At 40.1% G+C, this 27,079-nt stretch overlaps 1 protein-coding gene across 4 annotated transcripts in view; it reads left to right on the top strand.

The window, feature by feature from the left end:
- INVS (inversin) overlaps positions 1-27,079 on the top strand; it is a 60,530-nt gene that overhangs the window by 1,290 nt on the left and 32,161 nt on the right. For 2 of the 4 annotated variants that reach the window (XM_033169542.1, XM_033169539.1), the window contains exons 2-3: positions 7,593-7,729; positions 13,338-13,504. In XM_033169542.1, coding sequence (XP_033025433.1) covers positions 7,624-7,729; positions 13,338-13,504 — 273 coding nt within the window. In that variant the 5' untranslated portion in view covers positions 7,593-7,623. Of the gene's footprint in view, positions 1-77; positions 83-7,592; positions 7,730-13,337; positions 13,505-27,079 lie in introns of all 4 variants that reach the window. The other 2 variants (XM_033169541.1, XM_033169540.1) reach the window with 2 other exon arrangements.

Below are 27,079 nucleotides of genomic sequence, written 5' to 3'. Positions count from 1 at the left end.
AAAAGAAAGCAGTATAAATATTTAATGTGACAAATGTGCTTCACACTCTGTCATTCTGGCTCCTACTCCTTTCAAGCACACGGTAGTGGTTAGAATGTCAGACTGGGACCTGGGAAAGCAGGGTTCAAATCCCCACTTGGGTATGAGATTCACTGCATAGTCTTGGGCCAGTCACTGCCTCTCAGAGTAACCTATCTCATGGGTTGTTATGGAGATTAAATGCAGAGGGGGAAATTCTGTGCACCACCTTTAACTCCTTGGAGAAAAAGGTGGGATATAAATGCAATAAATAAGTTGCTTCCTCTGTCCATAACATCCGGTCTATCCCACTCACTTTTGAGGTTGACTGCCAGGGTATTAAAACATTTAATGAGCCATCCGTGGCCCATCTGACACTGGTGTGGAAGTTTAATAGAACGGAGTGTCTCAAAAGGGAAGAGGAGACACTTAGCATAAAAAAGTGTACAAAGAACCTTCTAATTGTCTAAACAAAATAAAAAATAAAAAAATTCCTTCCAGTAGCACCTTAAAGACCAACTAAGTTTGTTCTTGGTATGAGCTTTCATGTGCATGCACACTTCTTCAGATACCACTTCTTCTAATTGTCTGTATAGCTCATCTCCTGGTTCACACTGAAAAGCATAGAACTCAATGGAGAAATCCAAGATTTTACTGTAGCTATGAATGAGCAGGAGTTTATCTGATAGGTTAACCAGTTGCAAAAGGAGGCATGGTTCCTTCAGCAGCAGTAATTGTAGAGAAGAGGAAGTTTCTGCAGCCTCTGTTATACACAGCTCCTGCGATGCATTTGAACACCCCAGGGTCCTATCCCAAAAGGTACAGCATAGAGAAAAGTTTCTTTATTTTCTAACCTGATTCTTAGAAATGTGCTAATGAACATTCCAAAGCAGGGTGGATTTGATTTAAATCACGATTTAAATCACTAGTCAGTAAGGCTCAGGGTGGATTTAAATAAATAAAAAATCAGATTTTTAAAAATTTAAATCAGATTTTTAAAATTTAAATCCACCCTCAGCCTTACTGACTAGTGATTTAAATCAGTTTGATTTAAATAAAATCCACCCTGTTCCAAAGCAAATTAATTCATTATCCATATTGCAGGTTGGAAACAGCCCCGTAGTGTAGTTCACACTGAATATTGTAGATTGGGCTCTTGAGTGGTTTATAACAACCATGCAGTGTTGGCTACTGGTATTTGACCCATGTCAATCATTGAGTGTTGGCCTGAAATGTAGAGAGTGCAAAAGTCCTGCAATTTCATTCCGTTCTTTTATTTCCTATATTATCCCCACCTTGCTGAATGAGCAGTATACAACAGCCCTGCAGCAGAGTACAGTGGTACCCCGGATTACGTCCTTAATTCGTTCCGGTAACGTACACAACTTGAAAAGGACATAACCCAAATAATTCGTTCTGTGCATGCGCAGACCGAAAAAAACCCACCGGAAAATCGCTTCTGCGCATGCGCGAATCGTGCACACTTCGGGTTGCGCTTCCGGGTTAGCGGAGTTCGTAACCCGAAAAGTATGCAACCCAAAGCGTACGTAACCTGAGGTACGACTGTAGTTCAGTCTACACCCATATTGCAGGGCTGTGCTGTCATAGAAAAGCTGAGAGCAGTCCTGCAGGGTCAATGCTGCACATAAGAGGTAAGGCTGGTTTGGATTGCCAGTCACACACCCCCAAGCAACTTTAATACTTTTCGGATTGTATCAGAGGTCAGACTACTTGAATTGCAACCTCTGCCCCCAGGCCAGATCAACCACAATTGCACTCAATTTGTATGCAGACTGGTTGCATTTTTAAATGTTCAGAACCTTATAAGGAATTTTGCATAAAGCCTATAAAGCCACATTAGGGCAGGGACTCCTGTTTTTGGTCCTCATTTGGTAGTTAAAAAAAAAAAAAAATCCTGATCCAGTGGCTCAGATAACACATACCAGGTATACACTGTAACATTTTGTTGTGGGGCCCAATGGAGATATAAAGTGTAAGAATCTTTTCCTCTCACCTCAATATTGCATCCTCCTGGCTGCTTTTGTTAAACGTAAACAAAAAGATGGGAGAATACATACCATATTTACTCGAGTCTAATGCACCCTTTTTGCCAGATTATGTTGTGAAAATTAGAGCGCACATTAGATTTGATGGCACATTTACATTTGCCAGCAAATGCTTTTTGGGTTTCAAGGTTTTGAAAATTGAGATGCGCATTAGATTCATCGGTGCATTAGACTTGAGTAAACATGTGAATGAGCATCACATGAAGTTGGTTTTCTTTTTCTCCCTGGCGCCATTCCTAGAACTTTAATAATAGTATGAGATGCAAAAGTTAAGCAGCTCAGCACTTATGGTATTTTCATGCCTGGAAAAGCTTTATCTGCTCAATTTCAGAGTATTGGGCTGCTGCTGCTGCTGACGGTGCAGAATCTGGGTCATTGTAGTATCGCTCCTACCACAACACTTGGTAGTTGTACAACACATTTGTACAAATATAAGTTTGTGGGGTTGGGTAGCCAGGTGGAAAAAAGGGTAGGACTCCTTCACCTTTAATAGTTGTGTAGAAGTGGATATTTCAGCTGGTGTAGCTTGCAGGTGTAGTTCCATACAATTGTTAATATTGCAAGAGCCCCGCCCATTTTTTTGCATCTGGCCACCTACATGAGGTCCATTAAGAGAGTTGGTGCTATTGAGTTTTCACAAGTAAAGTTGCCAGGTCACATTGCAGAAATTTGCCCTGTCCATTAAAACCTCTGAGCAAGTGATGATTCAGTTTTCTTCCCTGTTTTTCTTAGCTTTGGCTGATATATTGAATATAATAAATAAAGGGTCACAAATTATAATTTATTTGTTTAAGTCCATTTATTTGCTTTAGGTCACAATGGATCTATGGTAGCTTGCAAACAATTTTTAAATGATAAAATCAAAATGCAGACTGACAGTGTAGTCTTACATGTAGTCATTGTAAGAAAACAACGATTAACATTAAATTTCTCATTCGCTTTTGCCGCTATCCAAAAGACTCTGCCAGTTGTACTTACTGTACCTCAAGCTGTGTGGAAACACACAAACCAGGAAGAGCATAATGTGTGGGTAGGCTTATATATGAGTAATTGGCCCTTAAAGTATCCTGGTCCCAGAGCATTTAAGACTTTTAAGAATCAAAACACACTTTGCATTGGGCTTGGAAACAAAATGGAAGTGAAGTTGTCGCAAAACTTACGTCGTAATGCTTCAAACAGCCATTGCAGTGGTATTGCACTTTGTTGTGTTCAGTCGTTCAGTCGTGTCCGACTCTTCGTGACCCCATGGACCAGAGCACGCCAGGCACCCCTATCCTCCACTGCCTCCCGCAGTTTGGCCAAACTCATGCCAGTCGCTTCAAGAACACTGTCCAACCATCTCATCCTCTGTTGTCCCCTTCTCCTTGTGCCCTCCATCTTTCCCAACATCAGGGTCTTTTCTAGGGAGTCTTCTCTTCTCATGAGGTAGCCAAAGTACTGCAGCCTCAACTTCAGGATCTGCCCTTCCAGTGAGCACTCAGGGCTGATTTCTTTAAGGATGGATAAGTTTGATCTTTTTGCAGTCCATGGGACTCTCAAGAGTCTCCTCCAGCACCATAATTCAAAAGCATCAATTCTTCAGCAATCTGTCTTCTTTATGGTCCAGCTCTCACTTCCATACATTACTACTGGGAAAACCATAGCTTTAGCTATACGGACCTTTGTCGGCAAGGTGATGTCTCTGCTTTTTAAGATGCTGTCTAGGTTTGTCATTGCTTTCCTCCCAAGAAGCAGGTGTCTTTTAATTTCGTGACTGCTGTCACCATCTGCAGTGATCATGGAACCCAAGAAAGTAAAATCTCTCACTGCCTCCATTTCTTCCCCTTCTATTTGCCAGGAGGTGATGGGACCAGTGGCCATGATCTTAGTTTTTTTGATGTTGAGCTTCAGACCATATTTTGCGCTCTCCTCTTTCACCCTCATTAAAAGGTTCTTTAATTCCTCCTCACTTTCTGCCATCAAGGTTGTGTCATCAGCATATCTGAGGTTGTTGATATTTCTTCCGGCAATCTTAATTCTGGTTTGGGATTCATCCAGTCCAGCCTTTCACATGATGAATTCTGCATATAAGTTAAATAAGCAGGGAGACAATATACAGCCTTGTCGTACTCCTTTCCCAATTTTGAACCAATCAGTTGTTCCATATCCAGTTCTAACTGTGGCTTCTTGTCCCACATAGAGATTTCTAGGAGACAAATGGTGATCCAGCACTCCTATTTCTTTAAGAACTTGCCATAGTTTGCTGTGGTTGACACAGTCAAATGCTTTTGCATAGTCAATGAAGCAGAAGTAGATGTTTTTCTGGAACTCTCTAACTTTCTCCATAATCCAGCGCATGTTCGCAATTTGGTCTCTGGTTCCTGTGCCCCTTCGAAATCCAGCTTGGTCCACATACTGTTTAAGCCTGCCTTGTAGAATTTTTAGCATAACATTGTTAGCGTGAGAAATGAGTGCAATTGTGCGGTAGTTGGAGCATTCTTTGGCACTGCCCTTCTTTGGGATTGGGATGTAGACTGATCTTCTCCAGTCCTCTGGCCACTGCTGAATTTTCCAAACTTGCTGGCATATTGAGTGTAGCACCTTAACAGCATCATTATATTATTCAGCTGGAATATCATCACTTCCACTGGCCTTGTTATTAGCAGTGCTTTCTAAGGCCCATTTGACTTCACTCTCCAGGATGTCTGGCTCAAGGTCAGCAACCACACTACCTAGGGTGTACAAGACATCCGTATCTTTCTGGTATAATTCCTCTGTGTATTCTTGCCACCTCTTCTTGATGTCTTCTGCTTCTGTTAGGTCCTTCCCACTTTTGTCCTTTATTATGGTAATCTTTGGACGAAATGTTCCTTTCATATCTCCAATTTTCTTGAACAGATCTCTGGTTTTTCCTGTTCTGTTGTTTTCCTCTATTTCTTTGCATTGCTCATTTAAGAAGGCCCTCTTGTCTCTCCTTGCTATTTTTTGGAAACCTGCTTTCAGTTTCCTGTATCTTTCACGATCTCCCTCGCATTTTGCTTGCCTTCTCTCCCCCGCTATTTGTAAGGCCTCATTGGACAGCCACTTTGCTTTCTTGCATTTCCTTTTCATTGGGATGGTTTTCGTTGCTGCCTCCTGTATAATGTTACGAGCCTCCATCCATAGTTCTTCAGACACTCTATCCACCAAATCTAAATCCTTAAACCTGTTCTTCACTTCCACTGTGTATTCATAAGGGATTTGATTTAGATTGTATCTTACTAGCCCAGTGGTTTTTCCTACTTTCTTCAGTTTAAGCTGGAATTTTGCTATAAGAAGCTGATGATCTGAGCCACAGTCAGCTCCAGGTCTTGTTTTTGCTGACTGTATAGAGCTTCTCCATCTTTGGCTGCAGAGAATATAATCAATCTGATTTCGATGCTGCCCATCTGGTGATGTCCATGTGTAGAGTCGTCTCTTGTGTTTGTGATGACCAGCTTGTTCTCTTGACAGAACTCTATTAGCCTTTGCCCTGCTTCGTTTTGAACTCCAAGGCCAAACTTGTCAGTTGTTCCTTTTATCTCTTGACTCCCTACTTTAGCATTCCAATCCCCTATAATGAGAAGAACATCTTTCTTTGGTGTCATTTCTATAAGGTGTTGTAGGTCTTCATAGAATTGGTCAATTTCAGTTTCTTCAGCACCGGTAGTTGGTGCATAAACTTTGATTACTGTGATGTTAAAAGGTCTGCCTTGGATTCGTATTGAGATCATTCTATCATTTTTGAGATTGCATCCCAGTACAGCTTTCGCCACTCTTTTGTTGACTATGAGGGCCACTCCATTTCTTTTACAGGATTCTTGCCCACAGTAGTAGATATGATAGTCATCCGAACTGAATTCGCCCGTTCCCATCCATTTTAGTTCACTGATGCCCAGGATGTCAATGTTTATTCTCGCCATCTCATTTTTTACCACATCCAGCTTACCAAGGTTCATGGTTCTTACATTCCAGGTTCCTATGCAATATTTTTCTTTACAGCATTGGACTTTCCTTTCGCTTCCAGGCATATCTGCAACTGAGCGACCTTTCTGCTTAGGCCCAGCCGCTTCATCAGCTCTGAATCTACTTGTACTTGTCCTCCACTCTTCCTCAGTAGCATGTTGGACGCCTTCCGACCTGAGGGGCTCATCTTCTAGTGTCATAATTTTTATATGCCTGTTGTCTTTGTCCATGGAGTTTTCTTGGCAGAGATACTGGAGTGGCTTGCCAGTTCCTTCTCCAGGTGGATCACATTTAGTCTAAACTCTCAGCTATGACCTGTCCATCTTGGGTGGCCCTGCATGGCATAGCTCATAGCTTCCCTGAGTTATTCAAGCCCCTTCGCCACGACAAGGCAGTGATCCATGAAGGAGGGTATTGCATTAGTTTGCTACTAATCAAGAAATGCCAATATTGTCTTGCTTGCTTGAAGGAATTGGCAAGAACTAATGAGTACAAAATAAAATGTTTATTTACACAGTGTTTATTGTTTACACAAAGTAGTGGGCAGCAAGAAAAAAATGGGCTTGTGTTATGAAGTATCAGCACAGAAATATAAAATAGAAAGGTGGCTAGTTGTTGAAAACTACATAGGCTACCCAAGTCTGTGTTGTGTGGACAATAAACAAAACATGTCCTATTGGAGAGATAGACATAGATGGAGGTGGAGAGTTTTCCTTATACCTGTATAAAGAGGAGATGGGTGCTAGAGAACCAGAATCCACCCCCCCCCATTTCCCCCTTTGAGATAGCTTAAAGCACAATTGCCAAAGGCCAGCCCATGAGCTTCATGACTAAGAAATAATTTTATATAGGTGCCCCAAATCCATTTCTGTGCTACAGTGACTAAATGCAAAACCTCACCTTCTCAAATTCTCATTGCATCTCATAGCTACAGTGTTCTTTGTTGCTGGCTCTGCTCAAATATTGCTTAAACTCCCTTATTTCCCCCAAGTTTATTATTTAATATCTATTAATGTTGATCCATGATTAGTCATGTGGTTGTATGAGACTTTAAAAGTTCTAATCATTTTTCCATCTCCCTATGGTGACAAAACTGTCTGCCTAAGCGTTAGTCTTTCCACTGTAGCATATTGCCATGTAGCAGCATCTTTTTGAATCAGGTTTGCCATGAATATAAATCATTTATTTTTCTCTTCCTCACAGAATTGAATGTGCAAATTTAATGCCTCTTGTTGGTCCTAAATGCTCAGTATGGGAGTTCAAATTAACTCCCAAGTATGTTGAAACAAAGTGGGCTTGTGGGACAAATTAAGAAGTTTGCATTAGAATAATAGCAGAGGTACTTGATTGATAACTACGTAGCTTTGAACTTAATCCATTGCTATGTAAGGCTTGTATAGAAGAGTCAAGCTTTGAAAATCTAAAATGAAAAAATGTAATTAAAGTATGAAAATATGTTGCATCAATAAAACTGCATTCTCTTTTGCAAAAAGTTATAATAACCGTCATCATTATCATAATGATAATAATGTTTTCGTGCAATGCAGGTTTAACATCTGAACTCTCAGAGAAGAGTATGAATGTTTCTGAGGCTTGGCTGCCCAGTGGTTCCTCACTAGCATCTCAAGTTCACGCCGCTGCTGTTAATGGACATAAGAGTGCTCTTCTAAAACAGATAGCAGGTAAAAATGTTTCCCTTGTCTTTTCAGAGTCATTTTTTTTAAATTAAATTTTAAAATCTTTACATATATATTCCAGATTCCAAATTCGTTATGCATTTATCTTTAAACTTTGACTTTCTCTTCATGCTGTTTTTAGTCCCATCCCAGTCTTTTTATGTAATTTCAAATCCATTAGAAGCAATAGTATTAAAGTTGCAGTTCTGTTTTTAGCTTTTTCTTGGTTCTGTGGCTTAGGAAGATCCCCTGGTAGGTTTCTGCCAACTCTCTCTTCCTCTTTCCATTCTTGTGTATAACACTCTAAAGCAGTGCTACTGGAAGGAATTTTTTTATTTTGTTTTGACTACGGCAGACCAACACGGCTACCTACCTGTAACTGGAACTCTAAAGCAGTGTTTCCCAAAGTAAGCGGTACTGCCCCTTGGGGGACACTGGAACAATCTAGGGGGGTAGCCTTGGGTGCAATTGGGGGGCATTGGAATAAAAATAAGGGGGTGGTGGAAGCAGAAAGATAGAAGAGAAGAACATTTTGAAGAACTGTTCTTACATGTTTCATCAGTTGTGTAATGACGCTTACCGCCAGTTGCAGGATAGCGGCAATGCTTCTCATGGATCTGGTGGTTGTGTGTTTTTCCCAGGCTTGAGTGAACCCTTTTTGGGTTCACCCAGGTTTGGGAAATGTTATTCATAATTTTTATTTTGATATCAAATATCCTTCGTTATTGTCATTTTCTGTGTGTAATGCGGATGTTACTATGGTTGTTTTTAATAAATGATTTTATAATTTCAAGCTTCAAGGTGTCTTATTTACAGCAACATCTTTCTTCACTATGTCTTAGGACATAGGTAGAAATATAGATACATCAAAGAATGCAAATTTGTTGCTGCATCCTTGTTTGTTCGCTTAAAGAAGGTAGATTTCCAGGGGGGCATTGAGTATTATTATTTTTTCTGAAAAGGGGGCAGTAGGCCAAAGAAGTCTGGGAACCTCTGCTCTAAAGTCAGGATGTGTGTATGTATGGAATTACTTTCAGTTCCTTTCCATAATACTAGCATGGTGGTTTTTCTTCAAAATTAGTTCATAAAAATGCTTTTGTTTTTGACCGATGGAGGCTTGTCCAGTAGAGAGAAAAGGACGACGTCAGTCTGGCCTCAGACAGTTTCTCTTACTTAACAACCAGTCCAAGGAGCGGCACTGCCTGTCAGCTTCTTCCTGCTAGTCCTTATGTTGCCCATGTGGAACTCAGCAGGGATGAAGATAGGGACAAAACTAGAATTAATTGACTCTTCCTGCCATTTGCTGTAGCTCTACCTACTGTTGGTCATGCTGCCTTCCACCATACTTGCCTCAATGAGCACCAGCCATTACTGTTTCTGCACATTTTTGCCTTTACTTCAGCTCACTGCTGGCATGCAGCCCTCATATTAACCCCAGGTCAATGGGACCCTCAAAACACTAATACTTGGACAAATACTTGTTGCCTGAGGAGCCTAAAGATTGGTAGCATAACCTAGAAATACTTTACCAATCTAAGAAACCTGCTTTGATTGTAATGGTGAGGTGCATATCCTGTTTCCTTATTACAATAGAAGCTGTAGAAGCTCTGTTCAGGTAGGGAGAGATACTTCCAAAAGCAAAGATATGATAACACTGTCAAAGTTACTGTATGTGGTCTTTTTGGGTAGTCAGCAAGGCTTTTCATTCAGAACTGATGAACCATTTTGTATAGAGATATTTAATTACATCTCATTTTCCAGCTTGTTCCCTATTACAGCTGCGTGTATTGATATAGAGGTGAAACTCGAAAAATTAGAATATCGTGGAAAAGTCCATTTATGTAAGCAATTGTTTTCATTAACTACTGGAGTTTAATTTATGAGATAGACTCATGACATGCAAAGCAAGATATGTCAAGCCTTTGTTTGTTATAATTGTGATGATTTTGGCGTACAGCTGATGAAAACCCCAAAGTTGTGATTGTTAATTTGGGTTCTCATCAGCTGTACGCCATAATCATCACAATTATAACAAACAAAGGCTTGACATATCTCGCTTTGCATGTCATGAGTCTATCTCATGTATTAGTTTCACCTTTTAAGTTGAATTACTGAAAGAAATGAACCTTTCCATGATATTCTAATTTTTCGAGTTTCACCTGCAAATGTTAGTTCAAAAGGATTAGGAAGTTGTGTAAACGCTTATGAAGATTTATTTATTGATTGAATTTATATACCGCCCTATACCTGGAGGTCTCAGGGCTGTTCACAAAAAAGATGGAGAATATGCTTGTTTCAGAAAGGCATTTGAATTTTATTTTATTTTATTTACTCTATTATTAACATTTCAAAATTATACATGAGTGTCCCATAGCCACTAAAGTTGCTCTTACTGGATTTTACTTATAGCAATAATATTAATGTTGTCATTTACTAATTACATTGTGCTTTCCCCCAAACACTGAAAGTACTTCACGTGCATCATTTCAGTAGTCTTTTTGATGTAAATCTGTTTTTTTTAAGCTGAAAAGCTGAAAAAGCCCCTAGAATGGCTTACAGATGGGGGGGGGGGAGAGCTTATATTTGTGTCCATAATATAGATAGTTCACAGGGCTGAGAGTTAAACTGCAGTCCTACATGCCATGGTTGGAGAACCAAATCTAGCTGGTGGGCCAGATCCAAAGCTCCCTCACCCCTGCAGACCACTTTGACACAGGGGCAACTCCTCCCACCTGCCAATCACATGGATTCAACTACAGTACAAAGGAAGAATCGGGAGCACTGAGTCTTCTTTCGCAGGCACTATTCATGCTGTGCCTATAAAGGAAGATTGTTCTTTCCTATCTGTGGTTGCAATTCCAGCAGCAGATGTGAAGGAATGATTGGACTCTCCTTCCTTGGAGGTTTTTAAACACAGGTTGAGTGGCCATCTGCAGTGGATGCTTTAGCTGAGATTCCAGCATTGCAGGGTTTTGGAATACATGACCCTCACAGTCCTTTCCAATTCTACAATAGCAATAGAAGTCAGAAGAGGGAAATCTATTATGTTCACAGAAGGAATGTTAGGATTCAAGCCAAGGTGATTATTATTTAAGTTTCCATCCTGTGCTAGATTGTACGATACATTCTGCAATAACTTCTTGTGACCAAGGCCATGAAGTACACTGTTTTAAAATTTCTCTTTTTTAAACTAATTGGATCTTTTTTGGGGGGGGGGAATACTGCTATTTATTTTTGCCCCTTCTGTTCAGCTCTATAAAAGTTAAAATAAAAAAATCCCACTAAGGATCAGTTTGTACAGTCAGCAGAATAAAGTGATAAAAGTTTTTCCTAAATAATACCTGTTAATAAAAACCCTCCCTGCACATATAAGATTAAAATACCGTGGAACCTTGGTTCCCAAATGCCTCTGTTGTCATACATTTTGGTTCTTCAATGCCAAAAACCCGGAAGTAATTGCTTCCATTTTCGAATGTTTTTCGGAACCCGAATGTGCGACGCGGCTTCCACTGAGTGCAAGGAGCTCTTGCAACCAATGGGAAGCCGCGCCTCAGTTTTTGAACATTTCAGAAGCCGAACGGGATTCTGGAACAGATTTCATTTGAGGACGAAGGTACCACTGTATTAGTGAAAAGGTTCCACCTAGCCTTCCCCCATTGTGTTCCTTTTTTAAAAAATTCAGGATCCCCTATTCTCACTTCCTTGCAGTACATTTAGACATGTAATCCCCACTTTAAAGCAGATTAGCCCAGAAAACTGGTCCTATTTTGTTTTGTCTATCCTTCATGATTTCAAAACCTAGTACAGATTTCTCTGTTTGCATTTTTAATGGTGCAGCTACATTGAAATGTGCCAATTTATAGTTACTCATTTCTGACTTCCCCCTCTATGGGCAGATATGAGGAGATGATAATCCTTATCTTCATGTTCAGCTTTACCTGCTGATTTCTGCTGTTAACGAAAGGTACGGGAGAATTCCATGTTGTGTTTTTGTTCATCTGTTTTTCTAGTCTGCTGGCCACCCTAGCAACAAGCGAGGCCATTGTTATAAGAATTCTAAGGTATCAAATATTGAATAAGTGTTCATAAATGCACAAGGTAAACATGAATACATAAGTATGTAAACCACATGTCTGAAATAGCACATGAGAGCAATCTCTAGAAGCCATTTTTACTCTCCCAAAGTGACCTCAAATGTTCCTCTTCAGTAGGAGGAAATAGGGAAAGATTTCCAATTGTCGTTTCACTTGCAATTCCCATTAACAAAACTGCCTGGAATCCAAGGGGTTTACCCCTTCCTGCAAATCTAGTCTGGCAAGTTTCTGTTAAATTGAGCAAACTGTCAATAGGTGTAAATTTGTCAAAGAGATTCAGGAACTAAAGTATTTACTATCTCAAAGGAATGACCAATCTGCCCAGGTAATGGAATCAGTGACCATGATCAGGTGGTCTCCCACAGAAATTTGAGAGTGTTGCTTCTCTCCTATCTCCCATTATTTCTGTGGCAGACCACCTCCTCCTGTGATGTATGTATGATGCTTTTTAGCTTGCCTTGGACTAAGGGGTGGGCAATTTCAAAAGTCTTTAAAGGTTCCTGCATGCTTTATTCTTGGTCTCTCTTACCTCTTTGCAAGGAGGGGAGGGAACTCTGTTGCAACAGAAAAATAAAGATTTGCCTTGCTTTCACTGCATCCTGCTGTCATCCAGTCATCTCTGACGGATCATAGACTTAGAGGACAGTCCCTTAGGGAGTTGGGCAGTAAAAGCCAACCACCCATATTTTCTATATCACCATAAATAGTTATTTTCCTCTTAAAATAGCTTGTGTGCTCTCTTTTCAATTCTCTAGAAAACGAGCATGCATTGCTCAGAAATTCTCAGAAGCCAGCAACAACCCTCACTGATAATCAGTGTATCTTTGAAAGATTGAGTTGTCATTGGTATCTAAATGTAGATAAAACCCTCTCTTGGTTCCACCACTTTCACAGGCATGCTTGGTGGGGACGTGGGAAAGGTCCTTCTTGGAGGCTGCTCCCAGACTTTGGAACTCCCTCTCTAGAGAAGCCAGACTGGCTCTTTCCTTGTTGTCCTTGTTCCAACAGGCTTTTGGGAATGGCCTGCTTCTAATGAAAGGAGTGGTGCTGTGCTGTTTTCGTTGTAATTATTTTTAATGGTATATGTAGAAATGTGTGTGTGTGTGTTTGTAGTTTTAATTCTACCAATATTTAATTGTTTTTAATTATTGTTTTTTTCTGTGTTTTTAGTCCCTGTCAGAGAAAAAGGTGCTGTAGAAAACAGCAGCAGCAACAACAACGATGATGATGATAATAATAATAATAATAATTACTATCCTAAGTGGTGTCCATATTTTGAAGTTTTTAAAAAGACTGTCTGACATTTTCTTTTAAAACATAATCTAGCATAGAATCCCAAAACAGACAAAAAATCTGTTCCCTGACCTCAGGAAACACCATGTCAAATCTTAAGCATTGCCCAAATGTATAAGAAACCAGACAAACATCCCCCCCAAAAATATATATATATACAGTAGATGTACATATTTAATAAAACTTATGTAGAGCCAGCACTGCAATTCACTTTGTTGTTCTTATAGGTAATCCTGATCTGAAGGACAAAGAGGACCAGTTTGGGAGAACTCCACTAATGTACTGTGTGTTGGCGGATAGGCTAGACTGTGCTGAGGCTTTGTTGAAGACAGGAATAGATGTAAATAAAGTCGACCTTAACCAGAGAACAGCTCTCCATCTTGCTGCACAAAAGGTAACAATACAATCTCACGTGCCTACTCAGAAGTAAGTTCTGTTGGGTTCACTGGGGCTTATTCCTGGGTAACTGCGTATATAGGATTGCAGTCTAACTCAGTGTTTTTCAACCTTTTTTGGGCAAAGGCACACTTGTTTCATGGAAAAAATCACGAGGCACACCACCATTAGAAAATGTTAAAAAATTTAACTCTGTGCCTATATTGACTATATATAAAGTAATTCTCTTGAATTTTTCAATTTTTCCCACGGCACACCAGGCAACATCTCGTGGCACACTAGTGTGCCGCGGAACAGTGGTTGAAAAACACTGGTCTAACTGATGTTCCAAGACGAGATTCCAAAGAAATGTGTAACTAGCACTGTTAATCCAAAATAATTTTGAATGTCCCTTTCTCAAATAGTAGCCTTCCTTTCTACCACACCATGCCACATGACAGACTAGTTTTTAAACTTAAGTAGGATTTTTAAAAGTGTTTTGGCTATGTCAGGGTAGTATGCTGTTCAAAGTGGAAGACCTATCAAATTTCACAAATCTTTGAATTCACACAAAGTTGTTCTTTGTATCCAGATGTTTTGTTATGTTTAGCTGACAATGTCACTAGCAGAGAAATTGGTATGTTTTAAATACTTTATGTCCAGAATTGCAAAAAATCTGCTACTCAGGAGTTTAATAATGCTAAAAATACCACTAATTGTTTACTTAAAAGCATGTGTGCATTAAGCATTACACTCATGATTAAAAATATAAATGCAAGATGTATAATAAGTGCCTCAGGAGTAAGATCTTTCATTTGATGGCTGTGGTAAAATGTACATTTAAATAAAGAGAAAAATGCATTTGGTGACACCTTGGGATTAATTTTTAAAGTGTTTTATTATAAAATGACATGCTATTTCATGAAATGTGAAGTTGGAGCTTGAGAAGATAAGGCAAAAATTGAGTTGAACGCTGATGACATCTGATGGGAGGGCGTTCCACAGGGTGGGCGCCACTACCGAGAAGGCCCTCTGCCTGGTTCCCTGTAACCTCACTTCTCACAGTGAGGGAACCGCCAGAAGGCCCTTGGAGCTGGACCTCAGTGTGCGGGCAGAATGTTGGGGGTGGAGACGCTTCTTCAGGTATAATGGACCGAGGCTGTTTAGAGCTTTAAAGGTCAGCACCAACACTTTGAATTGTGCTTGGAGACGTACTGGGAGCCAATGTAGATCTCTCAGGACCAGTGTTATATGGTCTCGGCGGTCATTCCCTATCACCAATCTTGCTGCCGCATTCTGGGTTAATTGTAGTTTCCGGGTCACCTTCAAAGGTAGCCCCACATAGAGGGCATTGCAGTAGTCCAAGCGGGAGATAACTATAGCCTGCACCACTCTGGTGAGACAGTTCGCAAGCAGGTAGGGTCTCAGCCTGCGTACCAGATGGAGCTGGTAAACAGCTGCCCTGGACACAGAATTGACCTGCGCCTCCATGGACAGCTGTGAATCCTAAATGACTCCCAGGCTGAGCACCTGATCCTTCAGGGGCACAGTTGCACCATTCAGGACCAGGGAGTCCCCCACACTTGCCCGCTCCCTGTCTCCCAAAAAAAGTACAGTGGTACCTCCGGTTGCGGATGGGATCCGTTCCGGAGCTCTTGTTGGATCCTGAGGTTTCCACAACCGGGGGGACCATTTCTGCGCACGCGCGTGGCGACAGACTGCTTCTGTGCATGCACACAACATGGTAGAGCACTTTGCATGCGTGTGCAGCGAAACACTTCTAGGGTTGCCATTTTTGCAACCCGAAGTTTACATTACCTGAGGGTAACGTAAGCCGAGGTGCTACTGTACTTCTGTCTTGTTAGGATTCAGTCTCAATCCATCCTCCAGACACTCAAACAGGACATTCACTGCTTCCACTGGTTCTGCTTTAAAAGAGAGGTAAAGCTGGGTATCATCTGCATACTGATGAACACCCAGCCCAAACCCTGTTGCCATGTAGAAATGCAACAGGTTGAATTGCCAAATTGTGTATAGCCTACCTTTGACCTTTGTTTCACATACCCCCACTCCTTTCTAGAGGTAAAAGTGTTGCTTAAAAGTGTAAACAAAGATTACCAAAAGAGATACACATACAGAATTTTTTTGAAAAGTTCAGTCCAGGACAAAGAAAGAAAGATTATGAGGGACACTGTAGCCTATGCAAGTGAGTTGACAATTACTTTTTTAGGTAACATTGCTGTATTTTTAAATGTTTTTATTTATCCTTTCAAAGTCTGGTTACATATTTCCCATGTATTCTAAGAAGAGCCTAATAATCTGCGCTTATGCTGTTAAGCAAATTTTGAAGGAAAGATTTGGAGAGGAAAAACCATTTTCCAGCTCAAACTGATTTTCATAATTGGGAATTAATTTGCATGGTATTCAAATTAGGATATCAGACTGGGCTAGAATATGGCAAACCTACACTCAATCAGCTTTTCTGTTTATTCAAAGCAGCTGTTTGGGAGGTAGTTTTAATCCATCTTCTGATCAAAGTTGCTACCAGCCCCACTTGGGTGGAGGGAGAGAAATAGAGGGTCCATACAGACTCATGTGGTCATTCATTTATCCCATTTGTTTTCTTTTTTAAAGGAAACTTTTAAAAAGTGCTTATGTTTGGTGGGGACGTTTCTCAGTGACATCACAGAGTGGGGAAACTTTTACTAGCTAGCTTATTTTCAAAGATGCAGAATGACAGTTGACTCTGGAGAGAAAAATATATGTTCGGCTTGGTCATAGGGAGCAGGGCCAGCTCAATATATTTTGGCACCTGAGGCAAACCACAAAATGATGCCATCACCATGCCAGGGAAGATCTACATCGGGAAGAAGGGTGGGAGGAGATAAGAAGCATCTCCTATTTGCCAAGAACCCGCTGTAGAGGTGGCATGGGGGGGGGGTTGCTGAGGAAGTGGCATATCCGGCCTCCACGGGGCACACTGCAGCCATTGCTGCTCCTGTGGCAGCGGTTGATGCATTCCTTGGAGGTCAGATCTGCTGCCCCTGCGGATCCTGCCATCAGAGGTGGTTGCCTCACCTTGTCTCATGGGTGTGCCAACCCTGATAGTGAGGGCATTTCCAGAGGGTCTCCACCGTTTTTTTGTTTGTCTTCTTCCATGCCTAGAAAAAAAGAATCCTTCCCCCTGTTGAGTCACTTCTTTCTTTTTCTACTCAGAAATTACTAGTTCAGAAAAGTATTTCTTGAGCTATATCCCACGCCTGTCTTCTCCTGCAGCTCTGCAGCAACCTACCTATTTATTTGCCAATCCCTGATTCTCCCAGCATCCCTATATTAGCTATCGAATGCAAGTTCCCCGGTGTGAAATGTGCTGATTTTTTGTTCAGTATAGTACCAACTCAGGTTTTTTTCTTTAAATAACTTAGAATTCATAATTGGTCAGTTAAGTTTGGTCTCTGGGGCTATATGTGCCCGTTTAGAGTACAAGAGGGGGAAGAGAAATGGAGGATATTAAGAGCCTTAAGTGTTGACTGAACCCAGTCAGTGGCAAACACTTTCTGAAACTGATATCAGAAGCCATTTGTGATAGGGCATAAGGGCCTAATGTTTAAAGAAAAAACAGAAAAGCCAGAAAATCCTACTAGATAAGCTCAAACACTTGGATGTGCCTAAAGTAACTCTTTGAAATCGAAACATTATAAATATAAGTATAGCTGAGGAGGAAGCAGCAGCTAAAACATTTTAAACTGCTACTTTCTTGAGTAAAATATTCAAAAAAAGAAATTAGGGCTAGAATCCTATAGACCATGGGTAGGCGAACTAAGGGCCGGGGGGCCTGACCTGGCCCAATCGCTTTCTAAATCCGGCTCGCAGACATGTTTTTACTTGAGTAGAATGTGTCCTTTTATTTAAAATGCTTTCTGGGTTATTTGTGGGGCCTGCCTGGTGTTTTTACATGAGTAGAATGTGTGCTTTTATTTAAAATGCATCTCTGGGTTATTTGTGGGGCATAGGAATTCATTCTCCCCCCCCCCCAACAAAATATAGTCCAGCCCCCCGCAAGGTCTGAGGGACAGTGGACTGGTCCCCTGCTGAAAAAGTTTGCTGACCTCTGCTATAGACCTGCAAATAAGTCCCATTGAACCCAGGGCACTTACTTCTTAGTAGACACCGTATAGGATTGCTCTATAGGAGCACGGTATGAAAACCCTAGAATAGTCAAGCTTTCTTTGTCATTTATTGTGTTAAATTTATCATGTCATTCTTAATACATAAATCCTTCTTCTCGGGCTTTAAGAAAACATTTCTGACACAGATTTTACTGTGCAACTATAAAGTGTCATAAGTGTTTCTTTTTATAAATAGTTTTGCACCGCCTTTAATGAAAACTCCGTTATATATTCTTAAAAATCCTGTTCTTAACAGGAAATTACAAGTCTGGGAAGTTAATTTCATCAGTTCCCGTTTGAGCTGCTTATGAATGGCATCAGTGCAACCTAGTGGAGAACCAGGACATCAGCATTTGCATGTCTCGAATGTTTGTATTGACAAATGGGTAGTCTGCTATTGACATCTGTGTCCCTTGGCAATACTTCCATTCCAGCTTACCCTTGCTGGTCAAATGCCTTAATTGTTCTGGCCTTTAATTCAGTCAAAGTTGGAGCACAATTGGAAGAGAGAAAAGAAGGAGCAGGTCTAACGGAGCGTCAAGCTTGAGCTGTGAAACTACTGGCAACGATCAACCTGTCATAATGTTATGATTTGTTCATTTTTATACCATTTATTAGCCTTTACTTGTTGTGCCATTTGGCCTCCAGGGCAGATAAAGTGCTGTCTAATTTGGGAGGTTTGCTTCTGTCAGAGTGGCCTCCACAGAGAAGGTGTTAGCTGCAGTGACAAATAATCAATAGCTGTCGTTGTCATGAAGAACGTGAGTAGTTGGGCCTTTCATCTGGAGGATTAGAGGTCTAATTGGATTGAGAATAGGGAGGGTGGGCTGTTGTATAACCCTGTCAGCTATGTGAAGCTGTCAGATGTCAACCTTATTCATACTGAAAAGAAGGTGGATGGTTGGTCTTTCACAGCTTGCAGAGTGAAGTCATACAGAAGCTTTTGAAAATGTAATAGATGGGGGAAGTAAAATAGGTTAATGTATGCTTCGACCTCTTTTTTGTTGTTGTTTAATTATACGTCCATGTAGTTAATGAACCTGTGTAACTTGAAATGATACTCTCTTTTTTGGTAGGAAACTCTGCTGGTAACATTATACAAGTTCTGGCTGATTATTTGTATCTTAAGTAAAAGCAATTTTAACTACTCAGATGGAGGTTATATAAATGTGAAAGTTTTCAACTTGAAATATAGTAAAACCAACTATAAAGGAAGGAGATGTTTCAGAAAGAACTAAAATATTTTTGTAAATAATAATTATTTGAAGATAGCAGTAATAATGTATGCCAAGAACTTCAGTGTGTTCCTGTGAAGCACATAAAGAATTGACTATTGCATTATTTTGGTAGTTGAAACATTTCTTTTTTTTATCCATTTGCTATTCTTTGAAGAAAGATTTCTTACGGTTTTCATGGAATTCAGTCAGGAGATATTCCATTAAGAAATGTATATTTTTAAAATAAGCTTTTCCATTTAAAATGTATTAAGAAGTCTCCCCTCAATATACTTTTTAAAATTTTATTTGCCTGTACCAAATCCATTTAGTTGAAAATAATCAGCTGACAATAGATACCTAGTACAGGGTGTGGTACAATTCTCCGGAATATAGCACTGAAATTAAAAAACCTAAGTTAGTAAGGTCTGTTAATTTCAGTGGATGTATTCTGAGTAGGACTATTATTGGATACAGCCCTAACAGAAGATCAGTGCAATGTTTCATTACAATTGTTGCATGATCATGAAGCCTTAATGCAAACTATTGCCTGACAAAACCCAAGCTTTTTTGGGGGGGGGACCATTTAAATATAAAGGTAAAGGGTAAAGGACCCCCAGACAGTTAAGTTCAATCAAAGGCAACTATGGGGTGTGGCGCTCATCTCGCTTCAGGCCAAGGGAGCCAGCATTTGTCCACAGACAGCTTTCTGGGTCATGTGGCTAGCATGACTAAACCACTTCTGGCACGACAGAAGCCAGAGCACACGGAAATGGCGTTTACCTTCCCGCCACAGCGGTACATATTTATCTAACTTGCACTGGTGTGCCTTCAAACTACTAGGTTGGCAGAAGCTGCGACAGAGCTCACCCCATCGCAGGAATTCGAACCACTGACCTTCCAATCAGCAAGCCCAAGAGGCTCAGTGGTTTAGACCACAGCACCACCCGTTCCCTTTTTAAATATATTTTCATTTAAAGGCAGATTTTGAAGGTCTTGCCTGTATGTCAGTTTAGGAACTTTAGAAGCTCCATCTTCAAAAGTTTTCAAATAGCTCAAAAGATTTTGCCACCCCAGATATATAAGTATTATGTATGTACATGTGCACACAGCTGTCCAAGATAGTCCCTGGGACTACAGGTGTTGGGAGACCCAAGCTATGTGCAGATGATGAAGGTTGATGCTCTGGACATTTCCTTTTGTAGCCATCTTCTAAGGGAAGGATTGAACACCTTCCTACACCCTCCGTGTTTCTCACTTGGAGATGTCTTCTGAATTTCCACTTGCTTAACTTGCTTATTGGCAGCATGTAGCCTTGCCCTGCATTCAGGGAACTTCCTTAGTTAATGTAATTGCAGTAGGTTCCCTACAGATTATATAACCAATGGACAATAATGTTCTAAAGTAATGACATCTTAAAACATTAGTTTTTAAGGGCCCTCCTAATTCATGAAAATTAATTTTAAAAGTCTTATGTCAGTGGCTTAATTCCCTTGTCCAAAATATTATATCAGTAAAAATGAAACCTGCCTGTTTTCTCTATTCACATTCTTCTGGGAGTCCTCTAAGCCACTACCGTTACCAAGAGCTACACTTCTGAAATATAGTATATCACTATTGAGTCATTGTCTTGTAAAAATTTTGAATCTCCTTTTGATAGTTTATAGTGCTACCCTGTACCTGTGCATGTCTGAAATATAGATTATCTTGTTAGAGACGTTGTGTTTACTTGAAAGGTTTCAGAGCCAGTAGTGCTACAACTACTCCTGTTATTTCTTTGATCCTGTTGCATGCAATCCTCCTCTTGGAGATGAATTCCTCTGACAGTCCCTTAGCTAAAACTGAGCTAGCTCTTGGTACTTGAATATCGGTAGAAAGACTTTCTGGCTGCATGCTAAAATAACACAACTGGGAACATATTTTTATTGGCTTATACAGTTTACTAGTTACAGGTAGGTAGCCGTGTTGGTCTGCCATAGTCAAAACAAAATAAAATAACCAATTCCTTCCAGTAGCACCTTAGAGACCAACTAAGTTTGTTCTTGGTATGAGCTTTCGTGTGCATGCACACTTCTTCAGATACACTGAAACAGAAGTCACCAGACCCTTAAATATAGTGAGGGAGTGGGGAGGGGTATTACTCAGAAGGGTGGTGGGAATGGGTGATCAGCTGATAGGTGTGGAAAACCTGTTGAGGACTGTTAATGACTGCAATTGTTAAAGTCATTAACAGTCGTCAACAGGTTTTCCACACCTATCAGCTGATCTGAAGAAGTATGTATGCTCATACCAAGAACAAACTTAGTTGGTCTCTAATGTGCTACTGGAATGAATTTTTAATTTTATTTTGTTTTGACAGTTTACTAGCTCTGTCAAAACTGGGCATCTGCCCCATCAGGAGACAGCTTTTACTTAAGCTATTTTTGCAACAAACATCTCTTCTGAATACACCTATAATCCACAGATTCCCATTCTGGAATCTCCACAAAGTTCTCCTAGCACTACAAAAGTCTCATTTTAAACCCCTCATATTGGCTTCACTACAGATTCTTTCTTTAGAAGTGGTTTTCCTAGCAGCCATCTCTAGCACACAGAAGGTCTCAGAATGCAGTGATCTCTCTGTCGAAGACACCCATTGCATTTTCCACAGTGTTTAAGTAATTTTTCATCCAGACTTAATCTTTATCCGCTAGGTCTTCTGTATGGCTTAATAAATGATCTTACCTTTGCCTCCAAACCACCCCACTCTATGAAATGGGCTTGGACATCAAAGAGGATTTACATCTACATCTCCCACGCTCAGGTCATTAAAGAAACCGCTACTGTTTGTCTCCATTCACTTCTCTACCATGAGGAAGAAAGTATCTAATTCTTTTCTATCCACATTGATCAAGACTTACATTGGCACTCCACTTAGCCACTCCAATACACATCACATCACACCACACTCCACTAAATAAGCTGCTTCTATCATGAGAACTGTAGGTCACAGGGGCCACAGGAAAAACATTTGTAGACTTACATGCCTTGGAAGAAGCCACTTTTGGGAAATGAGTGCTCCAATGTATCTTCCTAGTTTACCACATAGCTACCTAAATCACTAAGCTATATATAAGCTAATTCTTTTGGCATAGGGACAAGTATTGTCAGTGCTCCAAAGTGTATAAAGATCACTACTGCTTGGAAAACCTCCAGTACAGTGGTACCTTTGGATGCAAACTGGATCCGTTCCAGAGCCCCGTTGGCATCATGAGCAGTCCGCAACCCACAGCGCCGCTTCTGCGCACGCATGGGTCATGATTCGGTGCTTCTGCGCATGAGCGTGACGTCATTTGACGCATCTGCGCATGCGCAAACCGCCTAACCCGGAAGTAACCCATTCTGGTACTTCCAGGTTGGATGCGTTTGTAACCCACGCCGTTTGCAACCCGCAGCGAATGCAACACGAGGTACGACTGTATATATGTTGAGCCCAGTGATATTGAGTGATAAGCTCAGAAGCAATCACCATAGCAAAAAATTGGCAACATGATGTGTATTTACTACTGCAACAAAATGGTCTTGAGTTGTCCCTCTCTTTGGGTCTGCCTTGTAATAAACCCACGTATGATAATAGCTTGAAATAATTCTGAATCAGATTTCAATAGAAGCTACTGTAAGTGTTTGTGTGTAAGTGGTTGTGTGTTTTATCTTGTGTCTTAAATTCATGCAAAATTAATTGTTTTTAGAAGCTTCTGCCTAAACTGATCTAAAAGAGCAGTGGAGGAAACCTACTAAAATCACTACTAACAGCACCTAAAATGACTTGGAAATTAAAAAAAAATTGCATTACAGTATTCTAGAGAATTGAACTGAAAGCAGTCAATTGTTTCCAATAAATTTCAGCACAGGCTTTTGAACAACAGGGAGAGCCAAGGAAAGTTTGCATCAGTTGTGCTCAGTGAGCTCAAAAGTCAAAGGTTTAGTTTAAAGAGGAAAAGTACACTGAGAAGTCGCCTCTTTCCCCTCATTTTTACTGTGCTTGTACATGTACCCTTTCACTGTGCACCACTTGATAGTTCAGCTTATTCCTATGGAAACTAACTGAACAAAGCTAAGGTTTCAGTGGGCATTTGTCGAAGAAATGTTGTAACATTTCAGCCATGGAGCAGCTAAACATGCTGCCTTGCTTTCAGTGAAACCACAGTTGATCACCAGAATGGCTTCCAAGTCGCAGATGTTCTTGGCTGTTGTGCTGCCTAGGTTGCTTTGCCAGACGGACAAACTCTTTAAACTTGGAAAGTGACTAATAAAATTGCCTTTCAGCTGAGTTTTCTTTTGTATGCTGAGAGTTCTGTCTTTGGTGTCCTGGATGGTGAAGGTGACATTGCCAAAAGGGCACTTTTCTTAAGATTTAGGTCCACTGTTAAGATGGGTGGTGCTGTTGCCATCATGGACTTGAAAAGGATTAGCCACAGATGGAATGTTTTCACTAAGCAGCAATTTATGTTAAAGAAGGTGCTTTATAATTCTGCTAGTTATCTACTAATTCAATCATATTCACTATTAAATTGACATGTGACATCACTGATTTAGTTTATAAGGTCCTATATTCTATCAGCCTTATAAAAAGCCATAGTGATTGTTATACCAGTTCTGTCAAGGGAAAAAGCACTGGCCTCATAAAATCCCACAGTAACAGAGAAGATGCTGGCAACTTGTCACTCACTTCTAAACATACTTACCGGTAGTTTGTAGTGGATTTAAACATGTACCTTCAGTGACCTGCGCTGTGGCTTTCACTAAACTCTAAGCATAAAGATGTGCAAATGAGATCATTTTCAGGAACAACCACATCAATAATATGCTATCAATTAGTAAGTACAGGGTAAGTTTTCAGTTGTATTCAGAAGTAAGCACCAATATCTGCGCCAGAACAGCAGTATACGGATTTGAAAAATAATTTCTTTGAAATAAACTGATCACCAAAAATGACCAAACATTTATCCTGTAGCATTTGTTTCTGTGTGTGAAGGGCGAGGGTTGTACTGTGCAAATGAAACCAGAAAACATTTGTAGTAATGTGTGACTCTGTCCTAAGTCAACAGTTGTTGGTTATACACATTTTCAAGCAGATGCCCATTGAATTAGATGGCTTTCCAATATGGGATTTTCATTGGAAGCACTATCATCTCTATCGATGCATTCACACATGACATGTGGATTTCCACGTGTCAGTGGAAATCCATCCTATACAACAAACACCTTAGAGTGGCTGTAGTCACGCCCTGGGGAACATGAGGACCCTGTTGTAACTGGAGCAGGTTTCCCAGAGGAATTTGCCAGGAGGAGAAGCTGTCTCAAACTCCAGTTTCGGAGGCTCTGGCTACCCAGATTGATAGTCTGTTTGAGGCTTGGTATGTTCATTTACCGTGTTTCTCCTAAAATAAGACACTGTCTTATATTTTTTTCCGCTTAACAAAACACAGTATGGCTTATTTTCAGGGGATGTCTTATTTTAACCGCGTCGCATCGGTACGCTGCATAGCCACGCCTCTCCAGGCTGTTTTAATGGGAGGTGCCGCGTCACTATGGCTTATTTTCGGGGTATGGCTTATTTTTGGGGAATGGCTTATATTTCGCAAATGCATAGAAATCCTGCTATGGCTTATTTTATGGCTATGTCTTATTTTAGGAGAAACAGGGTATTATTATTGCATTTATACCCCACTTTTGCTCCAGGGAGCTGAAGGTGATGTACTGGTATATGGTTTCCCCCCTTCCCTTCGACCCTGCTTGTGACTCACCCAATGTCACCCATTAAACTTAATGAATGCATGGGGATTTGTATCTTGGACTCCCAGGTCCTGCTCCATTTTAACAATCATCATCATAATAATTTATTTATACCCTACCCATCTGGCTGGGTTTCCCCAGCCACTCTGGGCAGCTCTCAAAACATGATAAAACATCAAATACTAAAAACTTCCCTAAATAGGGCTGCCTTCAGATGTCTTATAAAAGTCAGGTAGTTGTTTATTTCCTTGACATCTGATGGGAGGGCATTCCACAGCGGGTGCCACTACTGAGAAGGCCCTTGGAGCTGGACCTCAGTGTCTGGGCTGGATGATGGGGGTGGAGACGCTTCTTCAGGTATACTGGGCTGAGGCCATTTAGGACTTTAAAGGTCAGCACCAACACTTTGAATTGTGCTCAGAAACGTACTGGGAGCCAGTGTAGATCTTCTATATCATATTATTAGTATAGATAATATTTTGGAAATATATCTACATTTAGTTACTTAGGCACTTAATTACTTTGCTACTTAGATAATTCCCAAATTGTTATATCAGACTAAACAAGAACAATTCAGTCTTCTTTCCTATTCTTTCCATTATTGTTAAATATATAATTACTATTTTATTAATTCCACTGAGTGTATTTAAAAATCAGTAAATTAATTTTGTAATTCCTATCATGCTTATTCAAAAGTTAAACTGAAATCAGTGGGAATACTTCCACATATAAATCTACAATCCTTGTTCAATATCTATGGAAACTCACATTCTCCCCCAAAGCAACACTGACAGTTCTCTAGCTGAAGGGTCACCCTCCCTCAAATAGATCCCTTTTGACTTGAAGGGTAAAATAATTCCAGTCCCCTGTTTAAGATAATATCCTATTATAATCTCACTGCATGATTCTCCTTGAAGGAAGAACTGATAGACAGATTTGATTTTTAATTCCACTTTTTCTCTTTATATTGTCCATCTATTTATTTATCTGTCATTTTCTTAACAAAAATATTCAACAAGAAAACTCGTATTTCAAAGTATGGAAACATTTTGTTTTGATGAGGCTCCATAATTTTGGAAAGTTGCGCAAATAATAATAATAATAATAGTAACATAAAGCATAGAACATCTCTTAATTTACATGATAATGAATTTGCATCTATCAAGTTAATGTTTTATGGTTTGATTTTAGTAATGACATTAGAAAAGAGTTTCTTTGCTTTAAAATATTTTAATTAATTACAGAATTTATCATTTCATCTTTAATTCAGAAAATTGCTTCATTCTGGGAATATTTATTCAATTTATCCAAATTCCTGTAGCGAGATTTAATTTCAAAGCAAGTATTATCCCTCTCAATAGAACATTTTCAGGAGAACACATATATGGTTAATAAATCTAATTACCACCAGATGGTTTCTTAGATTTAACATGTGGTAAAGTATTTCTGGGTAAGTCTTCCCAATTCAAATAATTTCCTCTGGAGTACTTTCTCAAGATGCAGTATATATTTTGCAAAACCTTCTTCTATTTTGAGTACTGCTTGGCTGGCACCCCTGCCCGAAGGCTTTCTGAAATTGTGCTATCTGTGGGGAGAAACACTAGTACAGTGGACGCTTGGGGTGTGAACGCGATCCTAGCGGGAGGCGCGTTCGCAACCCACAGCGCGGCGTCTGCACATGTGTGGGTTGTGATTCAGCGCTTCTGCACGAGCACTGAAACCTGGAAGTAACCCGTTCCAGTACTTCCAGGTTCGGCACGGTACACAACCCGAAAATGCGCAACCTGAAGCGGCCGTAACCCGAAGTATGACTGTAGTTGCTTACTTTTCTCTATTCAGCATCAAGTCTCTTAAAAGTATATCCCAGAGTAAGATGGTACTGGAAGCACGTCCTACTAAATGATAGTTAACATTCACTGTTGTCAAAACAAAACAAAAAATAAAAAATACAGTATCTGAAGAAGTGTGCATGCACACGAAAGCTCATACCAAGAACAAATTTAGTTGGTCTCTAAGGTGCTACTGGAAGGATTTTATTTTATTTTATTTTGTTTTGACTATGGCAGACCAACACGGCTACCTACCTGTAACATTCACTGTTGTGTCTATGGTTATGAATTTTTATCTGAATAAATGAACTCCCCATCAATAAGAAAAATCTTAAGAAATTACTGATGTGGGGAAGGTTTAAAACTCTTATCTCTAGCCAATGAAGTGGCTTAACCCCCCCACCTTTTTCAATGGATAAAATGTAAACATTGTGCAAGCCATTCAACACTAACTCAGGACAAAACTATCAGAAGTTTTTCAACAAGTTGACAGATAACTTGTTCAAAAACTAGCAATAATCTAAAAACTGTGTTACTCTACATCCTGGCTGATTAGGGGAAAGTACTGACAACCTACTACTTTGACTTGGGGTTGCCTGTAGTACAT

Source organism: Lacerta agilis, chromosome 14, assembly GCF_009819535.1.
Source record: "Lacerta agilis isolate rLacAgi1 chromosome 14, rLacAgi1.pri, whole genome shotgun sequence".
Lineage (NCBI taxonomy): Eukaryota > Metazoa > Chordata > Lepidosauria > Squamata > Lacertidae > Lacerta > Lacerta agilis.
Note: the sequence above shows the minus strand (reverse complement) of the source record. Positions and strands in the feature narration are given on the sequence as shown.